General features: G+C 40.8%; 1 protein-coding gene across 1 annotated transcript; it reads left to right on the top strand.

Annotated features, from left to right (window-relative positions):
• The first annotated feature begins 2,290 nt into the window (after positions 1 to 2,290).
• Positions 2,291 to 12,632, top strand: LOC124254160 (UDP-glucuronosyltransferase 2A1-like). Its single transcript, XM_046688032.1, has 2 exons — positions 2,291 to 2,383; positions 11,084 to 12,632. The coding sequence occupies exon 2, from the start codon at positions 11,103 to 11,105 to the stop codon at positions 12,630 to 12,632; it is 1,530 nt and encodes a 509-aa protein (XP_046543988.1). The 5' UTR covers positions 2,291 to 2,383; positions 11,084 to 11,102.
• Positions 12,633 to 19,810: the final 7,178 nt, after the last annotated feature.

The following is a 19,810-nucleotide window of genomic DNA, read 5'->3' as shown; positions in this document are numbered from 1 at the left end:
TAGATTTCTGGAGGGGCAAGGTACACTTTTGCTACAGCCTCTTGACGTTACAAAAAAACCAGCTGCACGATGTGGCCCAGCATTGTGGTCCATGAATACTGGTCTGTGTTCAGAGGATGGTAATGGACATGTGGTACAACAACCATGTGAGTTGTCCATTCCAACTTTGTGTGATATTATGATATATACGAGGTAAAGTTTACGGTTTTGTGAGAGGCACCACGACAGGATCAGTAACGAGACAAAAATATGAAAATAAACTTGAAGTTGCAAGAAATTAATCGACGCAATAAAAAAGCAATCGAAAACGTTGAATATACCAATTATAAAACCTTGATCTATTACAAACATATCAAACTTTATGTATCAATTGTGTTTCTTTCAAATATTCATGACAATTATCACTAAAATGATCCTTCACTGTTTTGATATTGAAATATGTATCCCATTTGATAGAAAAATCAATACAGGACATGCTTCACCGTGATTCTCTCATCACAAGGGATGCAAAATGGAGGATCTTCGGAGAGAAGGAGTGGTAATCACTGTATTGTCGTAAATGAAAATTATCTGTATTTTGTAGATATGTCTCTTGGAGACATAATGCTGACGGATGAAAATCTTGCTTAGTAACTGATGAAAATCGTTGAAGGTTTTAAAATCCTCTGCAGTTCCAAATTATATTGATCAATTTTTCGTTTTCGTGAATGGGAGGAGGAACTTCCACCGCCTGTCCTATTGGGACAATTTGACCTCAATGGTTTGAATTTTGGAGAGAAATCTCTGAAGGTGAAAAGTCAGTAGATGGCAAGTTTCTGTTTAATTTTTCCTTCCTTTTGTTGGGGATGACTCGATGCTGACAGTGGCTGACTGTTGAAAACCATCGTTGTGAAAGGCCGTTCCGTCTGAGACCCAGACGTCGACAGCGATGGCACGATGCAGAATTATGGCATGTGTTGAAACCATGACCAAACTGTTGACATTTGTAACACCCGAGCAGATTGGAGACATACATAGTCTGTTTTTATTGACTGTTGTACATAAGCATTGGTTTTAGATATGATCCCATCCTTGTTTGTAATATTGAAACGTTTCACCTCTGTAACAGCCTGATCTTTAAGCTCTCTCGCAATTTCCTCTGCAGTCATATCATAGAGACAGCGTGCCTTGTCACGTATGATACCTCGGCAAGAATGGAGAGTTCTATGCACGGACACAGCAACCTCTATATTGGCAAATGTTTTGACATAAGATTTAGAGATTGCTGTCTCCGTGCGCACTCCATCAGAAGTGAACCACATAGGTAGCCTTGGACACAGCAAATAGGTTTAGTTTAATGGGTAGATAGTCTGTAACCTCAATCACTTGGAATGTAGGTCAGGAATCAGATGGACGATCTAGTTCGTCAGACGTCGCTTTTTTCATTTCGAGTTGAACCAGGTTGTTGGTGAGTCATGATGATAGGATAAGGATTCAGCACCCCTGGTCCTCGCCCACCACAGAGTGATAACACTCACGACGTCGATATGCATCGGATATCCATGAAGCTGACAGCAGGGATACAGGGGTGTTATGCAAGAAATTGGAGAACTACATTTTTCAGAGGTCAACATCACCAGATTGTCCCATGAGCCACGGAGTTCTGTCTTAGGACTCAATTCAAAGGCAATTCAAAGTAGTCAATAATTCATACACAGCAGATCAAAATATCCAAGACCCATTAATAACTTAAGTGTGCAACTACAAAAAAAGTGTACTACTACAGCACATCTTGTGTTGTTTGAGTGACTGGGATACAGTTTACAAGACAAGGGCTTCCTTAATAAGATCACTAGTCTTATGATTTCTGTATCCTCATTTTCTAATCGTGCAATTGCGATGATTGGAAAATGTTGTCCACCGAACATCTTTTGTCTTTGTTTCTTTAATTTTGTCTAGATCTCAAGGGTATACCTCCTGTCTTCTATTTTCCTGTCCCAGTGCTTGCTTAGCGTCCTATAATTTCTCATTTTGTCAACTTTGATATCTCCCTTATCTACAGCATTGATATCAATTACCCACCCTTTCACTCACACTGTGCACCAACGAGGTGTGTTGTGTGTTGTGTATAAGACACGTATATGCAATATTGAGGTTCGCATCCAACTTCACCAAAAATGCCGTTTGTACCATCATCCCAAGTTTCCACCTCTTTGCTCCACCGGCAAACTGTCACACCGTGATGTAACTGGAACACCATGCAACTAGGTCATATTGACATGTTTCCACTTGTGAACCCAGACTAGCTGCATATCTCTCTTACAATTTGTGGGTCAATCGACATCACAACGATAGCTTTCGGGACTGTGCATTGTGCATGTAGAGACGCTTTCGTGGGAGAAAGGTAGGAAAGCTTTGAGTTTGTTGTATAACTGAGTAGACGTAGTGTGGCTGTGTGTGTGTGTGTGTGTGTGTGTGTGTTACACCCTGGTGTTCAGTGAACATACGATGCGACTGAAGCACGAGTGTTCACAGGATCAGACCTAGGGGAGTCCCCAGTTAATCCCCCTTGATCTGTCCTCACGGGTGTTGATAATATTTTGAATGACCTTGCACTATATAAGTTATCACGTGTTTTGTGATGGGTAATATCCTACATTTGGAATAAATATACATTGAATTTAGCGAGCCTTTCATAAACCCCATTGTATTTGGCTAGCCTTGGCGAGCTGAATACACAGTGTTAATTCCTAATGCTGGGTATTGAACCATCACAAAACACACGAGTGTGAGAATATAGTCATCATACATTATCATTCTTAATTCATAATTTGAAAATTGCGATTTCCGCCACAAATTATGAACAAAACTTCGTAGTATGTGCACAGATATACAACAAACTTGTGTGGAACTTCAGGAACCTTCTATTAACCTTTTGAACGACAAACACACTTTAACATTCGCGTGACTTTCTGCACCGATAGATGGGCGTGACGCCTTGTTTGTTTACACTGTGAAAATAGTCCATCAAATTTGCATATGACCTCTCTAATTTGCATCGGTAACCGTATATGACCCCAACGGATACCGAAAATATCCGATGGCTTTATCCTGCCGAGTGCTCTATCCATAAAATATTATCATCTAAATGCCTATATCAAATTGACTAGAACTGTCAGTAACACATATTAGCTATATCCCAATATTGATATCTGCATAGACGTTGCAATCGCTATATGCATCGCAAATATGTTTAAGGATGTATTTAGTTTGTGTCTTTGTTTACTGTCGTAGTCATCTGTTGTCCAAATACATAACGATAACACATAAACTGTCGATTCTGAACCTGACAAACCAGCTGCAGTGAAACAAATTATGAGCTTTCAAATTGTGACAGCCCGAACCATCAGTAGCACGACAAGCATAGTTTACCATTTAGTGGATCCAGGAATCACGTCATGGGTGATGTCATTAACTTGATGAGAACAGCGGTATGAATACAACGTGTATCGTTTAGAACACACGTCTATGGTATGAAATGTGCAAGGTGAGGCAAGTTTATTTCTCATTCTGAGATTTGTTTGGTGGGGTCAGTTATTTCTCATTTGTTAGAAATTTGTAAAGTGATATTACTGACAAACATCTTGTAGTATTAACTTTTAGCAACAGGTTTCAATAACAGAATGGCGGCCTCGGTATACTTTCTGTTGCCCACCAGCTGACGACCTCAAGGGCTTCCGGGTATGTTCAATTTCGACATTAAAACGTCAGACTGTGCTCGTAACACAATTTCTATCCCAAATTCGGCAGAAAGATTTAAGACGTTAAACCGTGTTTACGTCCACTGGATCCCTCCCAACTGGGTTTTCCCCCCATCAGATTAGAAGAACATCCTGCCTTGGATTATAAATAAGTCAAAAGGCAAAGTGTGTAAATGCCGGGTTATACAATTTGGCATCACTGATTTTAAGTATTCGACTTATGTAATCCCCACAGTTGTTTCGCATTTGTCATGAAGTTGAATATATTTCTGAAAATCGTCAAGACAAGTTATTCATTTGTACTTTCATATTTAGGATCTTTCTTGTTTATTGGGCTTGTTTTGTTGACAGGCGGTAAACTGGATGGATGATTTGTTCTAGTCCTAAACTAACAACACCATGATAACCGTAGGGAGCTGGGCTTAGCTCAGTGGCTAAGTCACCCATTCGTCAGGACGATTAAAGTATGATGCACTGAGGGAACCAGAAGAACCACCCCCAACCGATCCTCTCACTTTTAGCACTCACTGTAATATCTTTATATCTTACAAATAGATTCAGCTGTCCAGGATGGGGTTTGATACCGGAGGTGTGGTGGTGCTGCTGCTGCTGCTGTGTCTGCCTATGTTCCAGACCGCCAGGATTCTCTTCTTGTACATGCCTTCATTCAGTCACATCCGGGGATCTCTGAATGTGGCAACGGAGCTGGCTTCACATGGTCACGTGGTATGGAATGCTTTGTCAACTGAACTGGCCAGCCACAAGGGCATGCAAGCACCGGGTGTCCACATCCTGAAATACGAGTCAATAGATGACTTTGACTGGGAAAAAAAGATTACAGAACCAATGGTAGCTGGAACTTTGTACAAAGGCAATCCTACATTGCCATTTACATCTTTCACGGAAGTTACCGACCGTATACTGAGTGACAAGGAATTATTCAGGAGACTTGAAGAGTTGAAGTTTGATCTGATTATATTTGATGCTATACCCGTAGCGAGAATGTTGACCATCATTGCCCACAGATTGGACATTCCCTTCATATTTATGGGGGCAGCTTTTGAGCAACAAGTTAGCCGGAACCCTTTCATTCCATCTGCCTCCCCCTTCATCATTTCCCCAAGAACACCGAAAATGGACTTTTTGACTCGTGTTGCGAACGTCATTACGACTGTATTGTACGTGTTTGTTTATGATCCGTTCTCTACCTATAGGCCAGTAGCGACCTATGCCCCAGAGAAGCCCTACATCTCAATGGAAGCCTTGACAACTAAGGCCTGGCTTTGGCTCATCGACATTGAACCTCTCCTTGACTACCCAGTAGCCACCTTGCCCAACGTCAAGCTAATTGGATCTTTGTCAGCGTCTGATCCAAAGCCACTCCCTCAAGAATACAAGGAGTTTATGGACAAGGCAAAAGAAGGCGTGGTCATTGTATCTTTTGGAAGTAATGTGAAGTCGCTTCCAGATGAAATGTTGAAAAGGTTACTGGATTCATTTTCGCGAACCAACTACAAATACATATTCAAGACAGACAAAAGGGTCAAGGTGGGACCTAACGTACTGTTGACTGACTGGATGCCACAATCGGACTTACTTGCCCATCCCAACACTAAATTGTTTATCACCCATTGTGGTGGTAATGGTCAGAACGAGGCTTTCTTACGTGGTGTCCCGATGATTGGTTTTCCCATATTTGCAGATCAACCGTATAACTCAATGAAGCTTGAGTATCATGGATTCGGTATTAATATGGATTTGAAAACATTTACTGTTGAAGATTTGGTGTCCAACATCAATGAAGTGATTCAGAATTCTTCCTACTCACAGAAAGTCAAGAAAGCTGCCGAAATCACCAAGCTCCGGGAAAGAAGTCCCAAAGATGAAGCTGTTTACTGGATAGAACATGTGCTCAAATATGGCGGCGCCCATCTGAGGTCGTATTGTCAGGACATGCCGTTGTATCAGTATTTGTGTCTGGACGTCATCGGGCTTGTCCTGCTCATCCTCCATGTGTGTGTTTTCCTTCTATGGAAGTCGTGCAGCTTCTGTTTCAGAACTATTGTCCAAAGACCAAAAGAAAAGTGTGAATGATTTGTTGGTGACTATTTGAAATAGAAGCATATACTATTAAACATACGTCCGGTATAATAAATAGAAATAATTCACAGATATTTATATGTTAAAAGTGTGACAGGGACATTCGACTGAGATTTGCTTTGGCCTTATGCGTTCTTGTGTTGTCATCTTCTAACACAACAGGTGCGCACATGACATTAAATGACGTGTCTCTGTTACGACTCATGGGTGGTATTTCGGAATTCTTCGTTCAAAAGTCATTACTATGTAATTGGCATCTATTACCGAAAAGTCTAAAGTCTTTCACTCATATTTGACCTTTTAGTCGCAGTATAAAAGGACTACTTTTTGTGGGTAGGATCGTGGTAATGAGAAACAATTGAAACTGTGTATCCTAATACGATAGATTTTCATTATCAGCTGTCCGTTACATGTGTCAATTTTGGTTTCATTTGCCATTAGACAGGCTTCGTAATTTTGTGCATTTTATATCGGAATTGTACCAAGTTCGTGATAAATCCTGCTGGTGTATGTGTTATGCAAGTCCCTGGAGCTGTGCATCTGATTTGCACATCAATACATATTATATACACATTAAAGAAAGTATCGCAACACACCATATTTTTCCTGGTATCACTATGTCACCATTACCCATAACAAATGTACTTACTCAAACACATTTACGATGTGTAACTACATGAAATGACCCTCTCACACATTCCCATAACTAATACGCATCTAAACAATGAAATTTTAATGTAAAGTATATACATGTTATAATGTCTAAGAGCTTAAACAAGTATAAATAAAATGCATATTATTAGGCATTAAATCAAATCTGAATGAGGGTTACATATATACATGTGGAAAAAAGTATTGCTTCACCTATGTTTTTAAACCCAAGTATAGCCATTTATATTATATCATAACTATAATGTGATTATGTGAGTATTCATTGAATGACATTGCTAAGCCACATCGTGTATCCAGAATACGCGAGAGAAATCCTCCAGTGCCAACCATTGTTGTACTGGGAATAACCATCAATCAAGGCCTCAACGTCAAGCTTAACGTCTGATATAGTCAGTGAGAAGTGGCATCGAGGAAGAGATTGCAGTTAGCGTATGTTGCACAAGTTCTTGACATCGTGCTCGGTTAGATAACTCATTGAGGATTGTATGCCACAATCTTGAAACTGACCGCACCTGCAAACGTTATAACACTAAGTTGGCAGCACTACAAAATATGTGATTGTTCTTGCCATGTTGTCCCCTGTGAATAAACTGTCTTTTAGATTTGCCATTTAATTATTCGTTAAGGGTCAGTGTATTAACATGGAAAACGAAAGTCAAGTTGGATAACTTTGTGGACATTCTCCTTATGTATGATCACATACACTCTTCTTATGTGTTATCATATGTTTTATCACATACAATATCCTAATGTGCTATCATATACACGCTCCTTATGTGTTATCACATACACTCTCCTTATGTGCTATCACACATATTCTGATTTTGTGTTATCACATACATTCTCCTTATTTGTTATCACATACGCTGCCCTAATGTGTTATCAAATACACACTCCTTATGTGTTATCACATACACTCTCATTTGGTGTTATCACATACATTCTCATTTTGTGTTATCACATATATTCTCCTTATTTGTTATCACATACGCTGCCCTAATGTGTTATCACATACGCTGCCCTAATGTGTTATCACATACACTCTCCTTGTGTGTTATCACATACACTCTCCTTGTATGTTATCACACACGCTCTCCTTGTGTGTTATCACATACACTCTCTTTGTGTGTTATCACATACATTCTCCTTGTGTGTTATCACATACACTCTCCTTATGTATGATCACATACACTCTCATTTTGTGTTATCACATACATTCTCATTTTGTGTGATCACATATATTCTCCTTATGTGTTATCACATACACTCTCCTTGTGTGTTATCACATACACTCTCCTTGTGTGTTATCACATACACTCTCTTTGTGTGTTATCACATACATTCTCCTTGTGTGTTATCACATACACTCTCCTTATGTGTTATCACATACACTCTCATTTTGTGTTATCACATACATTCTCATTTTGTGTGATCACATATATTCTCCTTATGTGTTATCACATACACTCTCCTTGTGTGTTATCACATACACTCTCCTTGTGTGTTATCACATACACTCTCCTTGTGTGTTATCACATACGCTCTTCTTGTGTGTTATCACATACACTCTCTTTGTGTGTTATCACATACACTCTCCTTGTGTGTTATCACATACACTCTCCTTATGTGTTATCAGATACACTCTCCTTGTGTGTTATCAGATACACTCATACTTGGCTTCGGTTCTAACTGTTTGAATCAGAGATGTGCAGTAGATGACACGGGGTACATCTGTAGTCTATTGGTGCGCTAGAAATTGGCAAAGATCAAAGTACAGTTGGTAATATGTCTAAGTCTGCTGGACAATGGGGCATGAGATGCTGACGATCGACCCTGTTCAGTGCATCCCAATCAACGACAAGACTGATCCAAATGAGGAAAGTTTCAAACTTTCATCTGGCTGCTGGCTGACGAGACAAATGTCTACCTGATGCACATCTCCGTGCTCGATGGCAATGTTCTGTTGCTTCTCGTGGAATCGTTCTGTTGCCATGGTGTCCCCATGGTGTCGCCGGTGTACGCACTGTACGTCGTCAACATGGACGTCAAGCCAGACATATGACGAATTTGTCCGGGGATAGATTAGCTACACTGTGAAATCCATCTGTCGACGTTTTCTCTTTCAGGCAGCGGTGGGGTAGCCTACTAGTTAAAGCGATCGCTTCTCACGCCGAAGACCCGAGTTCGATCCCCATATATGAAGCCCATTTCTGGTGTCCCCCGCTGTGATAGTGCTGGAATATTGCTAAATAAAAGTGGCGTAAAACTAAACTCACTTACTCTTTCAGGCTGACAACTCCCTTGATCACCGTGCACGTATAGAATATCTTGATAGCTTTAAAGAGCACATCTGCTATGGCACTGGCTTGGACAAAACTGTTACGCCGATATAGTCTCAGACTCTTTCTAAAATGTTCAGGCTCAAATAACTGTGGTTCGCCGGGCATTTGCAGAAGTACTTCACATTTTGACGTGTTCTGGCCGATAATTATGTTTAACGGTTTTGAAACAATCCCTCGCTAGGACGGCGACTCTCCAAAATACGATCTCGGAGGGCGTGCAGGGGTCATATAGTTACGTATCGCAGTTGTAAAACGAGATTGTCTCAGATTGACAGGTGCATCAGACACACGGTGAGATGACCGACTCAATAGCGAAAGTCAGGAGCATGAGTTAAAGTGAGGGGTAGGACAGCATTCATCGGGGTTTGAGCAAGCTATGAGACGAGGAAATCTAGGCCAAACACATAATTATTTAGAACAAAGTTGGGCAAGTCATCACAGTCATTTTCAGGAATCTCAACCTTGAACTGGACACGATCGAGGACTTCAGGTAGGTCAAACATCAATGTACACGTAAACGCCAATGTACACATACACGTGCAGGTAAATGTCACTGTACACAAAAATGTCAATGTTGACGTTAACATAACATGTACAACGAACATGTTCATATATACGTGCAAATGTAGACGTAAATGGAGGTGTCTCAAGTGACAATTTCTGTTTGGTTAAGGACAAACGTTATTGATGAACAACTTCTTATTCAGGTGATGCAAAGTTTTTCGCTACAGATTCTTGTATCATAGTCAAGGAGGCATGAAACAGGTCGAAAACAGGGTTATGTATATACACTGTTAAAAAAAGAAACGGATAGGCCTAAAATTAGGAACTGTAATAGTACATAAGTCAATCAAGCTTGAACATAGACGAAGGAAATTGGACACACGGGTGAATATATGCATTGTTGTCATTGTCAGCATTAATTCAGTTCACCACTGCACATGTGTGGACACAAAGGGACGTTTAGTTCAGTAGCTAGGGGCGCTACCCCTTGCAGTCGTCACTGCTCGACGCCGCCTTGGAAGGGAGTGCACAAGTCGCCGGATTGTTTGCTCAGGGAATTCTTCCCCATTCCTCCTGCAGCGTGTTGGCAGGTTCTGCAAGTGTCTGAAGACAATGGTGACGTTTACGGACACGTCGATCAAGTTCGTCCCATAGATGCCCGATCGGGTTCAGATCAGGCGATTTGGAAGGTCAGGGATGGACCTGATAGGTACCTGCTACATGAGCAGTAAGGGGTCGAGCGTTGTCGTTTTGAAACAGATCCCTCTGGCGGTTAAAAAATGGGAGGAGGTGAGGTTGCAAGATTTGGTCGATTTTGCAATTTGCTGTAAGATTGCCTTGAACCACCACTAGCTCTGATGTACCCGTGTAGGACATGGCTCCCCACACAATGACGCTTTCTCAACAAAAACGCAAGTTGGCGCAATTCGTGCGTGTTGACGTCGATAGGCACGGTGTTTACCATCCTGTCGTTGCGGGTGGAAACGCGATTCATCGTTGAACCAAACGCGTTCCATGCCTTCCATACACGTCGCGGTCGGTGTAGTCGTGTAAGGAAAGGTCCAACTTTTGGACGATATGCTCGAATTCCCACTTTTCCCATAAGATTTCTAATGATTTCGTTGGAAATTCTTCGAAGACCAGGCACCTGTCCTGCAGTGTCCGTTGCTGTAGCAATTCGATGACGTTTGTGAAACACCTGGATGAATCATTCCTGAGCAGGACTGATCACTCTTGGTCTTCCACTTCTGGGAGGATCTTGGTCAAATAGAAGCGCGTATATCGATGTCAAAATCTAGAAATGGTGTTGTGGTGGACGTTGAAGTGTCTTGCAACGGCATATTGGGACTCCCCTGCTTCCAAACGTCCAATGGCAACATTTCGGCCTGTGGCATTCAATCTTAGCACTTTTGATCTTTGTTTACGCCGTAAATTTTGTAATAAAATAATGAATTTGGCTTGGCCTTTTATAGTCGATGTTTCTACTCGTGTGTCCGACACATTGCACGTGCATTACGTGGAAAACCTTTTTCTGCATGCATGTATCGTTTTCATTTTTTTTATAACAAATGTTCACAAACGCATTTTGGGATGCGTCTGCGCGCAATACACAACGATAGAATCACCTGAATATAGAAGTTGTTCGTCTATAAAGTTTGTCCTCATGTGGCGTGGCTCTCCAAGTTCTGAAAATGCCTCTCAAAGAAATTTCTATTTGTTTTACAGACAGCATACATTATCCAGGATGAGGTTCGATACCGGAAGTGTGGCTCTGCTGTTGCTGCTCTGTCTGCCAGGGTTCCAGTCCGCCAGGATTCTCTTACTGTACTACCCAACATACAGTCACATCCGGGGATCGCTGGATGTGGCCACGAAGCTAGCGTCACGTGGTCACGTGGTATGGAATGCTTTGTCAACTGAACTAGCCAGCCACAAGGGCCTGCAAGCACCGGGTGTCAAAATTCTGAAATACCAGGCTATAGATGACCTTGGTATTACAGAAAAGGTTATAGATACCATGGTAACTGGGAATTTCCAAGAAAACGATCCTTCCCTGCCGTTTCATGTTTTCACAGAAACATGTGACCTTATACTAAGGGACAATGAATTATTCAGGAGAATCAAAGAGTTGAATTTTGATCTGATTATAATTGATATCATGCCCATAGTTAGAATGCTGAGCATCATTGCCTATAAACTCGACATCCCCTTCATGTTCACTGGGGCAGCTTTCGAGCCTCAGGTTAGCCGGAACCCTTTCATTCCATCTGCCTCCCCCTTCGTCATTTCCCCAAGAACACCGAAAATGGACTTTTTGACTCGTGTTGCGAATGTCATTACGACTGTGATGTACGTGTTTGTCTATGATCCGTTCTCTACCTATAGGCCAGTAGCGACCTATGCCCCAGAGAAGCCGTACATCTCAATGGAAGCCCTGACAACTAAGGCCTGGCTTTGGCTCATCGACATTGAACCTCTCCTTGACTACCCAGCAGCAACCTTGCCAAACGTCAAGCTAATTGGATCTTTGTCAGCGTCTGAACCAAAGCCACTCCCTCAAGAATACAAGGAGTTTATGGACAAGGCAAAAGAAGGCGTGGTCATTGTATCTTTTGGAAGTAATGTCAAGTCGATTCCAGATGAAATGTTGAAAAGGTTACTGGATTCATTTTCGCGAACGAACTACAAATACATAGTCAAGACAGACAAAAGGGTCAAGGTGGGACCTAATGTACTGTTGACTGACTGGATGCCACAGTTGGACTTACTTGCCCATCCCAACACTAAATTGTTTATAACCCACTGTGGAGCTAATGGTCAGAACGAGGCTTTCTTACAAGGTGTCCCGATGATTGGTTTTCCCATTTTTGGAGATCAACCGTATAATTCAATGAGGCTTGAATATCATGGCTTCGGTTTTAAAATGGACTTGAAATCGTTTACCGTTGAAGATTTGGTCTCCAACATCAATGAGGTGATTCAGAATTCTTCCTACTCACAGAAAATCAAGAAAGCTGCCGAAATCACCAAGCTTCGTCAAAGAAGTCCTAAAGATGAAGCTGTTTACTGGATAGAACATGTGCTCAAATATGGCGGCGCCCATCTAAGGTCGCATTGTCAGGACATGCCGTTGTATCAGTATTTGTGTCTGGACGTCATCGGGCTTGTCCTGCTCATCCTCCATTTTGGTATATTCCTTCTATGGAAGTCGTGTAGCTGTACGTGCAGCAGGTGCCGTGGTCGTCAACCGCCAAAAAGGATGAAACGTGACTAGAAAAGACGACCATTCGTCTCAACTTTACTCCTTCCGTAATCGCCCCCATAGCGATACAAACCGGAATGTGCATAAGGATTGAGCACATTGATGGCAATAATCTGCAGTACTAATACAAGTTTTGGCAAAGTTTGGTCGTTTAAAGAATCGTGAAAACTAGAGATCGCCATTTTGAAATTTTAAAGTACACCCATATCAGTACTGTGTTGCGTACCCGCCGTGATATTGCTGGAATACTGCTAAAAGCGGCGTAAACTAAACTCAGTATTGCGTGAATTGAAGTTGTTGGAAGTGATATACCCGTTGAGCGATTCAAATGCACACACGTGCGTTTGTTTACGTAACATTTCCGTGTTTTTCTCATGGCTGTCTTTCTTGTAGGCTATTCAAAGGGGAAAACTTTGTATGTCAGCTTTTGTCAAATGAAGAACAAGGAGTTTCGGACTACATTCACACTCCTTAATAAATCTGCATCATGGATCCATCCATGACATTCATAAGTTCCCCCTGTTTGCTTATCACTTCTAAATGCTATTTAAAGACTTTATAAAACAAGCATTTGTTGGCTTGGAATCTAAGGCTGTATACTGGCCGGACTTTGAAGTTGTCATTTTCCATCACGTCCTCTACATATTCTGGGTCTTGAACCATGGATGGAAATAGGAATCAAATCACAAGTGTGGCGAAGATGGTAATATAATGACTGAGCAACGTCATCATATCCCTTAAATTCAGTAAATATATTGCATAATTTACATTTCTTATTTACATTGACAGTTACGGTATCAATATGGAGATGATGCAGTGATATCCTTTTCACCCGAATCTTGTTAATCACAGCAGAGTCAAAAGGGAGAGAAATGTCCATATCATAAAACAATTCATTACTTTATATGAACCACCAGAGGGCACGAGTCGTTATTGAGCTTGTGATGGAAGCGGATGCACATATAGTCTCACAGAAAGACACGTTAAAAGGTATATTTATTGATAACAGCAACACTATTCCAGTGCCAAAATAACACGAGCTTTGTGGAAAATGTACAAGTTTGTATGTATGTGCGTTTTCACATAGGGAATGTGTTTTTGCCTATGATATATGAGCTGGTTGCTTTTTATTCCTAATAAAGTATCCTACTAGTATTTTGAATATTTCCTTTCTATTCCAACGTTGTTGACATAGTTGTCCTTGTCTTTTATTTGACCACGTTCTAAATGGAATATGTGGAGTCATAGCTTTAGGTCGTGGGACTGTGCTTGTTTACCCTAATCTGGGAGGTACACAAAGTACGTGATCTTGACCTACCAGTTGTCACCCTTCGTTGCTTCTGAAAGCCACGATTGCTGAGTGTGTTAGATGACTGAGTGTGTTAGATGACTGATCACTGAGATAACGTGTTAGATCACTGACTGTGTTAGATCACTGACTGTGTTAGATGACTGATAACTGTGTTAGATCACTGACTGTGTGACTAGATCACTGACTGTGTTAGATCACTGACTGTGTTAGATGTGTGTTAGATCACTGACTGTGTTAGATCACTGACTGTGTGTTAGATCACTGACTGTGTTAGATCACTGACTGTGTGTGTTAGATCACTGACTGTGTTAGATCACTGACTGTGTTAGATCACTGACTGTGTTAGATCACTGAGTGTGTTAGATCACTGACTGTGTTAGATCACTGACTGTGTTAGATCACTGAGTGTGTTAGATGACTGAGTGTGTTAGATGACTGACTGTGTTAGATCACTGACTGTGTTAGATCACTGACTGTGTGCTGGAGACTACGTAGGTACCGGATTCTTAGAGTTGGGTTTCGGATGCCGGATGGGGCACAACCCTAAAAGTACTAGATCACTGAAGGACAGAGACTCACAAGATGACCACGTTCAGTGCATTCTCCATCTGTGCAACCGGATGATGACAATAACGCCATCAGCATCAACAACGATTGTGTCACTACATCAGCATGAATACAGTGATGGCCCGACTGTGTGCTGTGGGACATCCGGGTCTGTCGACCATTTCAGGCATGTCAACGCGTCCAAATTGACTTAATCTTCAACGTAGTACCAGGGGTGTAAGAAGCTGGCAATGTCGCAACCGAGCATGATATCTGTGGATTTTGGGTGACGTGTACATGATTTTTAGTGACGTGTGTCACAATCAAAACACTTTTCAAAATATTTACTTTGTTAAAAACAACAACCCCATTCTTTCGTTTGTACGTCAGTTTTCATGAAACCTAAAGATGGACAAATGGACAAAGTCAAGTCAAAAGAATAATCTTCAGAAGCAGGAAAACAGGATGAATAATGCCACTCAAGATCAAGCTGAGGAACAATCAAAGAAGGTTATTCACATACTATTTATGGTCAGGAAAAAAACCTGTTACAGACAAAGATACTTTACATTAAACTGACTTACAGACAAAGAGACTGCTTTACATTACACTGACTTACAGACAAAGATGCTTTACATTAAACTGACTTACAGACAAAGAGACCTTACATTAAACCGACTTACAGACAAAGAGTTTTTACATTAAACCGACTTACAGACAAAGATGCTTTACATTAAACTGACTTACAGACAAAGAGACTACATTACATTGACTTACAGACAAAGAGACTTTACATTACACTGACTTACAAACATACTTTACATTAAACTGACTTACAAAGAGACTTTACATTAAACTGACTTACAGACAAAGAGACTTTACATTACACATTACAACATTACGACTTACAAACATACTTTACATTACACTGACTTTACTTTACATCACTGACTTACTTTACAAAGATGCTTTACATTACACTGACTTACAAAGATACTTTACATTACACTGACTTACAAAGATACTTTACATTACACTGACTTACAAAGATACTTTACATTACACTGACTTACAAAGATACTTTACATTACACTGACTTACAAAGATACTTTACATTACACTGACTTACAAAGATACTTTACATTACACTGACTTACAAAGAGACTTTACATCACACTGACTTACAAAGATATTTTACATTACACTGACTTACAAAGATACTTAACATTACACTGACTTACAAAAAGATACTTTTACATTACACTGACTTACAAAGAAAGAGACTTTACATTACACTGACTTACACAGACAAAGATTGGCAAGGACTTTAGATACTTTACATTACACTGACTTACAAAGATACTTTACATTACACTGACGTACAAAGATACTTTACATTACACTGACTTACAAAGATACTTTACATTAAACTGACCTACATAGAGCCTTTACATAACACTGACTTACAAAGAGACTTTACATCACATTGACTTACAGACAAGAGACTTTACATTAAACTGACGTACAGACAAAGCGGCTTACATTAAACAAGGTATATACTGTCACTGACGGGGTCTTAGTACAACATGAAAGGAAAGGGATGTAACGCGGTCAACACACCAAGCTCGTTTCAGGGCGAATTCAACAATGCTCACTGTATTGATCCCATTTAAAGTAGGCACACATTTCAAGCCATTAGATTTACCTACAAAATGAGACATACAGCACAAATATCGAAGCAGTACTTTGGGAACTGATGGCGCCTGTCAGCGCGCTAGTCGCCATTCTTTCGGAGACACTTTAATCTCACTGTCATAATGAGTTTACGTACATTTATTCATCGCAATCAGAATTGTGCTGTGCCCGTTCGCCATTGACGACCTTGGCCTTAACCTGCCCCGCACTTAAAAGAGCAAGGAGCTCATTGGCTAAAAATCAAATATGTCCCATCAAATCGCCGACTCTTTTCAGTGCGGGTCAGGTTAAGGCCAAGGTCGTCAATGGCGAACGGGCACGGCTATTTAAGGCTATTAGAATGGTGATATAATGTTTTCTAATATCCTAATTTTCATACACAGTATGGTGTGATTTTCAGAATTAAAATATTGGTAGGCGCAATTGGAAACATTTCTATTGACGCCTGATCTATGCTGGTCGACTCGTGTCCACAAGCAGACAAATCGACTTGGTTAATGTAAATAGAAGCGACAAAACCCTTGCCACATATATCAGTCATCTCTGCTGAAAGGAGAGTCGATTGTACAGTTGTGACTTTGTCATGAGCAGTGTTACAGATGCATGATGCTGTTTGTAGACAAATCGGGTCTCAACAAGACAACCTAGTGATTGTCACCATGCGGTACGATGACAGAGCTTGGTTTTATGAATCAGGTGTTCGTGTAAGGTGTGCGTATCCTGCCACACCGGTGGCACCCGTCACATAAGCTAAGTCTTGTCATTTGTTCACCTGAAATAACTCGGGAACGTATGGTATAAGTCAAAATAGGGAATTGCATCGGACATCTTTTTTGTCACCGATGCATCAAATTTGGAAATTTCCCCCACATGTCTACCATAAAACCATATTAAAGAAAATATAATGTACACCTGAATAAAAAAAATATCACGTACGTGCAAATATACACTCATCGTAAACATGAATGAAAAGTCAATTCTCCATCAACGTAAACGTAAACGCAACTAGCCGGGTCCTACGTAGAAGGGTACCCCTTTCAACTTCCCCTTCACGTACCCCTTGTCAACGTCATAGGTGTAACTACAGCCACGAACACTACAGCACGTTGAAGTCGTTATCGTAGTCGGTGTTGACACAGTAACTATGACTCTCTTAAGGTAGCCAAATGCCTCGTCATCTAATTAGTGACGCGCATGAAAGGATCAACGAGATTCCCACTGTCCCTATCTACTATCTAGCGAAACCACAGCCAAGGGAACGGGCTTGGGCTCCTCGGCGGGGAGGACTGACTTGTGATATATATGCAGCTACGCATATACACGACACAAGGAAAACCCATGGTTTAATCAACTAACACCATCAGTGACTGGTCACACCGTAACACATCAATAAGTTGATTTTTTCGCGCCTATTTTCAAACACAAACGTTTGAAATGCGTGCCATAACATTTACACTATGGTTGAGGTCCTGCATATAAGATAGGTATTGATGACCAACTGGTACAGGATGCATTGGACTCTAACGTGCACCTGTTACAGTGAGATAGACGGAGGGGGCGCTATCTGTTCACGCGATACATGAAGGCCTCGCAGTTTGGGTGAAGGCTATAACAGCATTACTCAGTGTCGGAGCCTGCCACAATACAAGACGAGGACATTTATGCCAAGTACACACTTATCTGGAACAAAGTCATCACAGTCTTCTGTAGGAATCTCAACCTTGAACTTGACACGCTCGAGGACTTCAGGTAGGTCACTGTGTCTTCTTTGGTTATTGGAAGAGGCTTTACATCGACTTACGAGAGACTTCAACCGACTCCCAGACAAATAGACTTTACATTTGTTACGGTTTAGAATTTTTTCCGTGACAAAATGTTTCTGAGTCCCCTTTAAACCAGCAAAATAAAATACAGACAAGTCTGTAGCATTCAATTATTTATTGAATAAACAATGAACAAGGTCACAATGAATGACAGTACAAATTTCTAATACAATACTACTGAGTCACAAATCTCAAATATTGGGTCATAAATGTAACATGTTAACTGGATGTCTATAGCTACAGCAGTCTTGATTCTTGACGATGTACTGAGATTGCTGACGGCAGCTGAGACGAGGTGAGCGGCCGATGTTAGCAGACACGTGAGTTTACATCCAAAGCAGTCCTAAAAGTCGAGTCGAACATCTCAGCAACTAGTCCTTATACAATGTGTACCTATACACAGTTCTCGGTAATTCTAGCAGTAGCTACGCCTCACTACGGCCATTTAGGTCACACTACGACCATGTAGAACTCACTCCGAATGAATGCCACGGTCTTACACCGGAAGCAGCAAACAAGGAGCATAACGAAGAGGAGGTAACTCCCGAGCGCAGCTCCACTCTCAACAGGCGGAATTACTAAGCCTAAGCAAGCTGCGAGTTCAAATCACACTCAGGGCTTTAAACTTGTGTGACCAATAATAATGAAAAGTTAATCAATGTGACATCTTAATTCACAAAAACACTCTCATAACACATTGTATTGACTAACAGACAAATACACTTTACACTGACACATAGGCGTTACGTTACACTGACTCACAGACACATAGACTTTACGTTGACCAACAGACAACTAGATGTTATCTTCTCAATCCATGTCTGTGTGGTATGTATGAATTACCAGCTGTGTAGTCTAATATGTCGACAGTATGATTAGTTTTGTTTGTTTGCTTGTTGTTTAACGCCGCACTCAGCAATATTCAGGTTATATGGTGGTGGTCTGGAAATAGTCCAGTCTGGACCAAACTATCCAGTAAATGACAACTCGTAAAAGTAAATGACAACACGTAAAAGTAAATGACAACACGTACAAGTAAATGACAACAGGTAAGTAAATGAAATGGAGACGTACCAAGTGATGTTTGCTCGACAATGTCAACTAACAATATCTGTAAGCACACTTCATAATTGCCCCGACGTTGTCAACATGAACGTCCTCATACACGTTAAAGTAAAGGGAAAGAATTTTAAGAAATATGTTTAATTGGATTTCTTGTATAACAAACCTTGACCTGCTATCAAGTGATTGGTTTCATTCAAGAGAGACAACTCCGTTAATCCTTTTTCATTAGTTTGTGAAGAGTTATCCCCCTTTGTTTACTTGCTAGCAGACGACATTTTCAGTGATCCTCAGTATGGATGATTTAGAGAAGTGGAAGTCGATTTTAGAGGATTATAACAAAGACATCAGATCAGCTAAAGTGACCATTTTGGTTCTTCACTTGTCACCACTTTATCCTTTTGATAATCAAGAAGAAGTCTCGCTCCCTAGCGATGGATATGTCAAAATACCAATCAGAATGTGTACAAGAATTGAGGACTTTGATGACTATAATATCGAGTACTTAAAAATATCAGTTCTATGGCCATTTGAACATAATGTGTTCTCCTTATATGGAAGTCATGCAACTATTGGCGGAGGAAAGCCGGTCATCGGCCAAAAAACCGTGAATAGCAGATGTGGAGGCCTGTTCATGTATGTATTTCCACCTGGATTCAACACAGATATAATACTGAAGAAAAAGACAATCCCAATGCAGAAGTAGATAAATCTGGGGGATTTATGATATACATACAGCTAATCACATGGTG

This window comes from Haliotis rubra, unplaced genomic scaffold (assembly GCF_003918875.1).
Source record: "Haliotis rubra isolate DU_JTF1 unplaced genomic scaffold, ASM391887v1 Scf567, whole genome shotgun sequence".
NCBI lineage: Eukaryota > Metazoa > Mollusca > Gastropoda > Lepetellida > Haliotidae > Haliotis > Haliotis rubra.
This window is presented reverse-complemented; position numbering and strand designations above follow the sequence as displayed.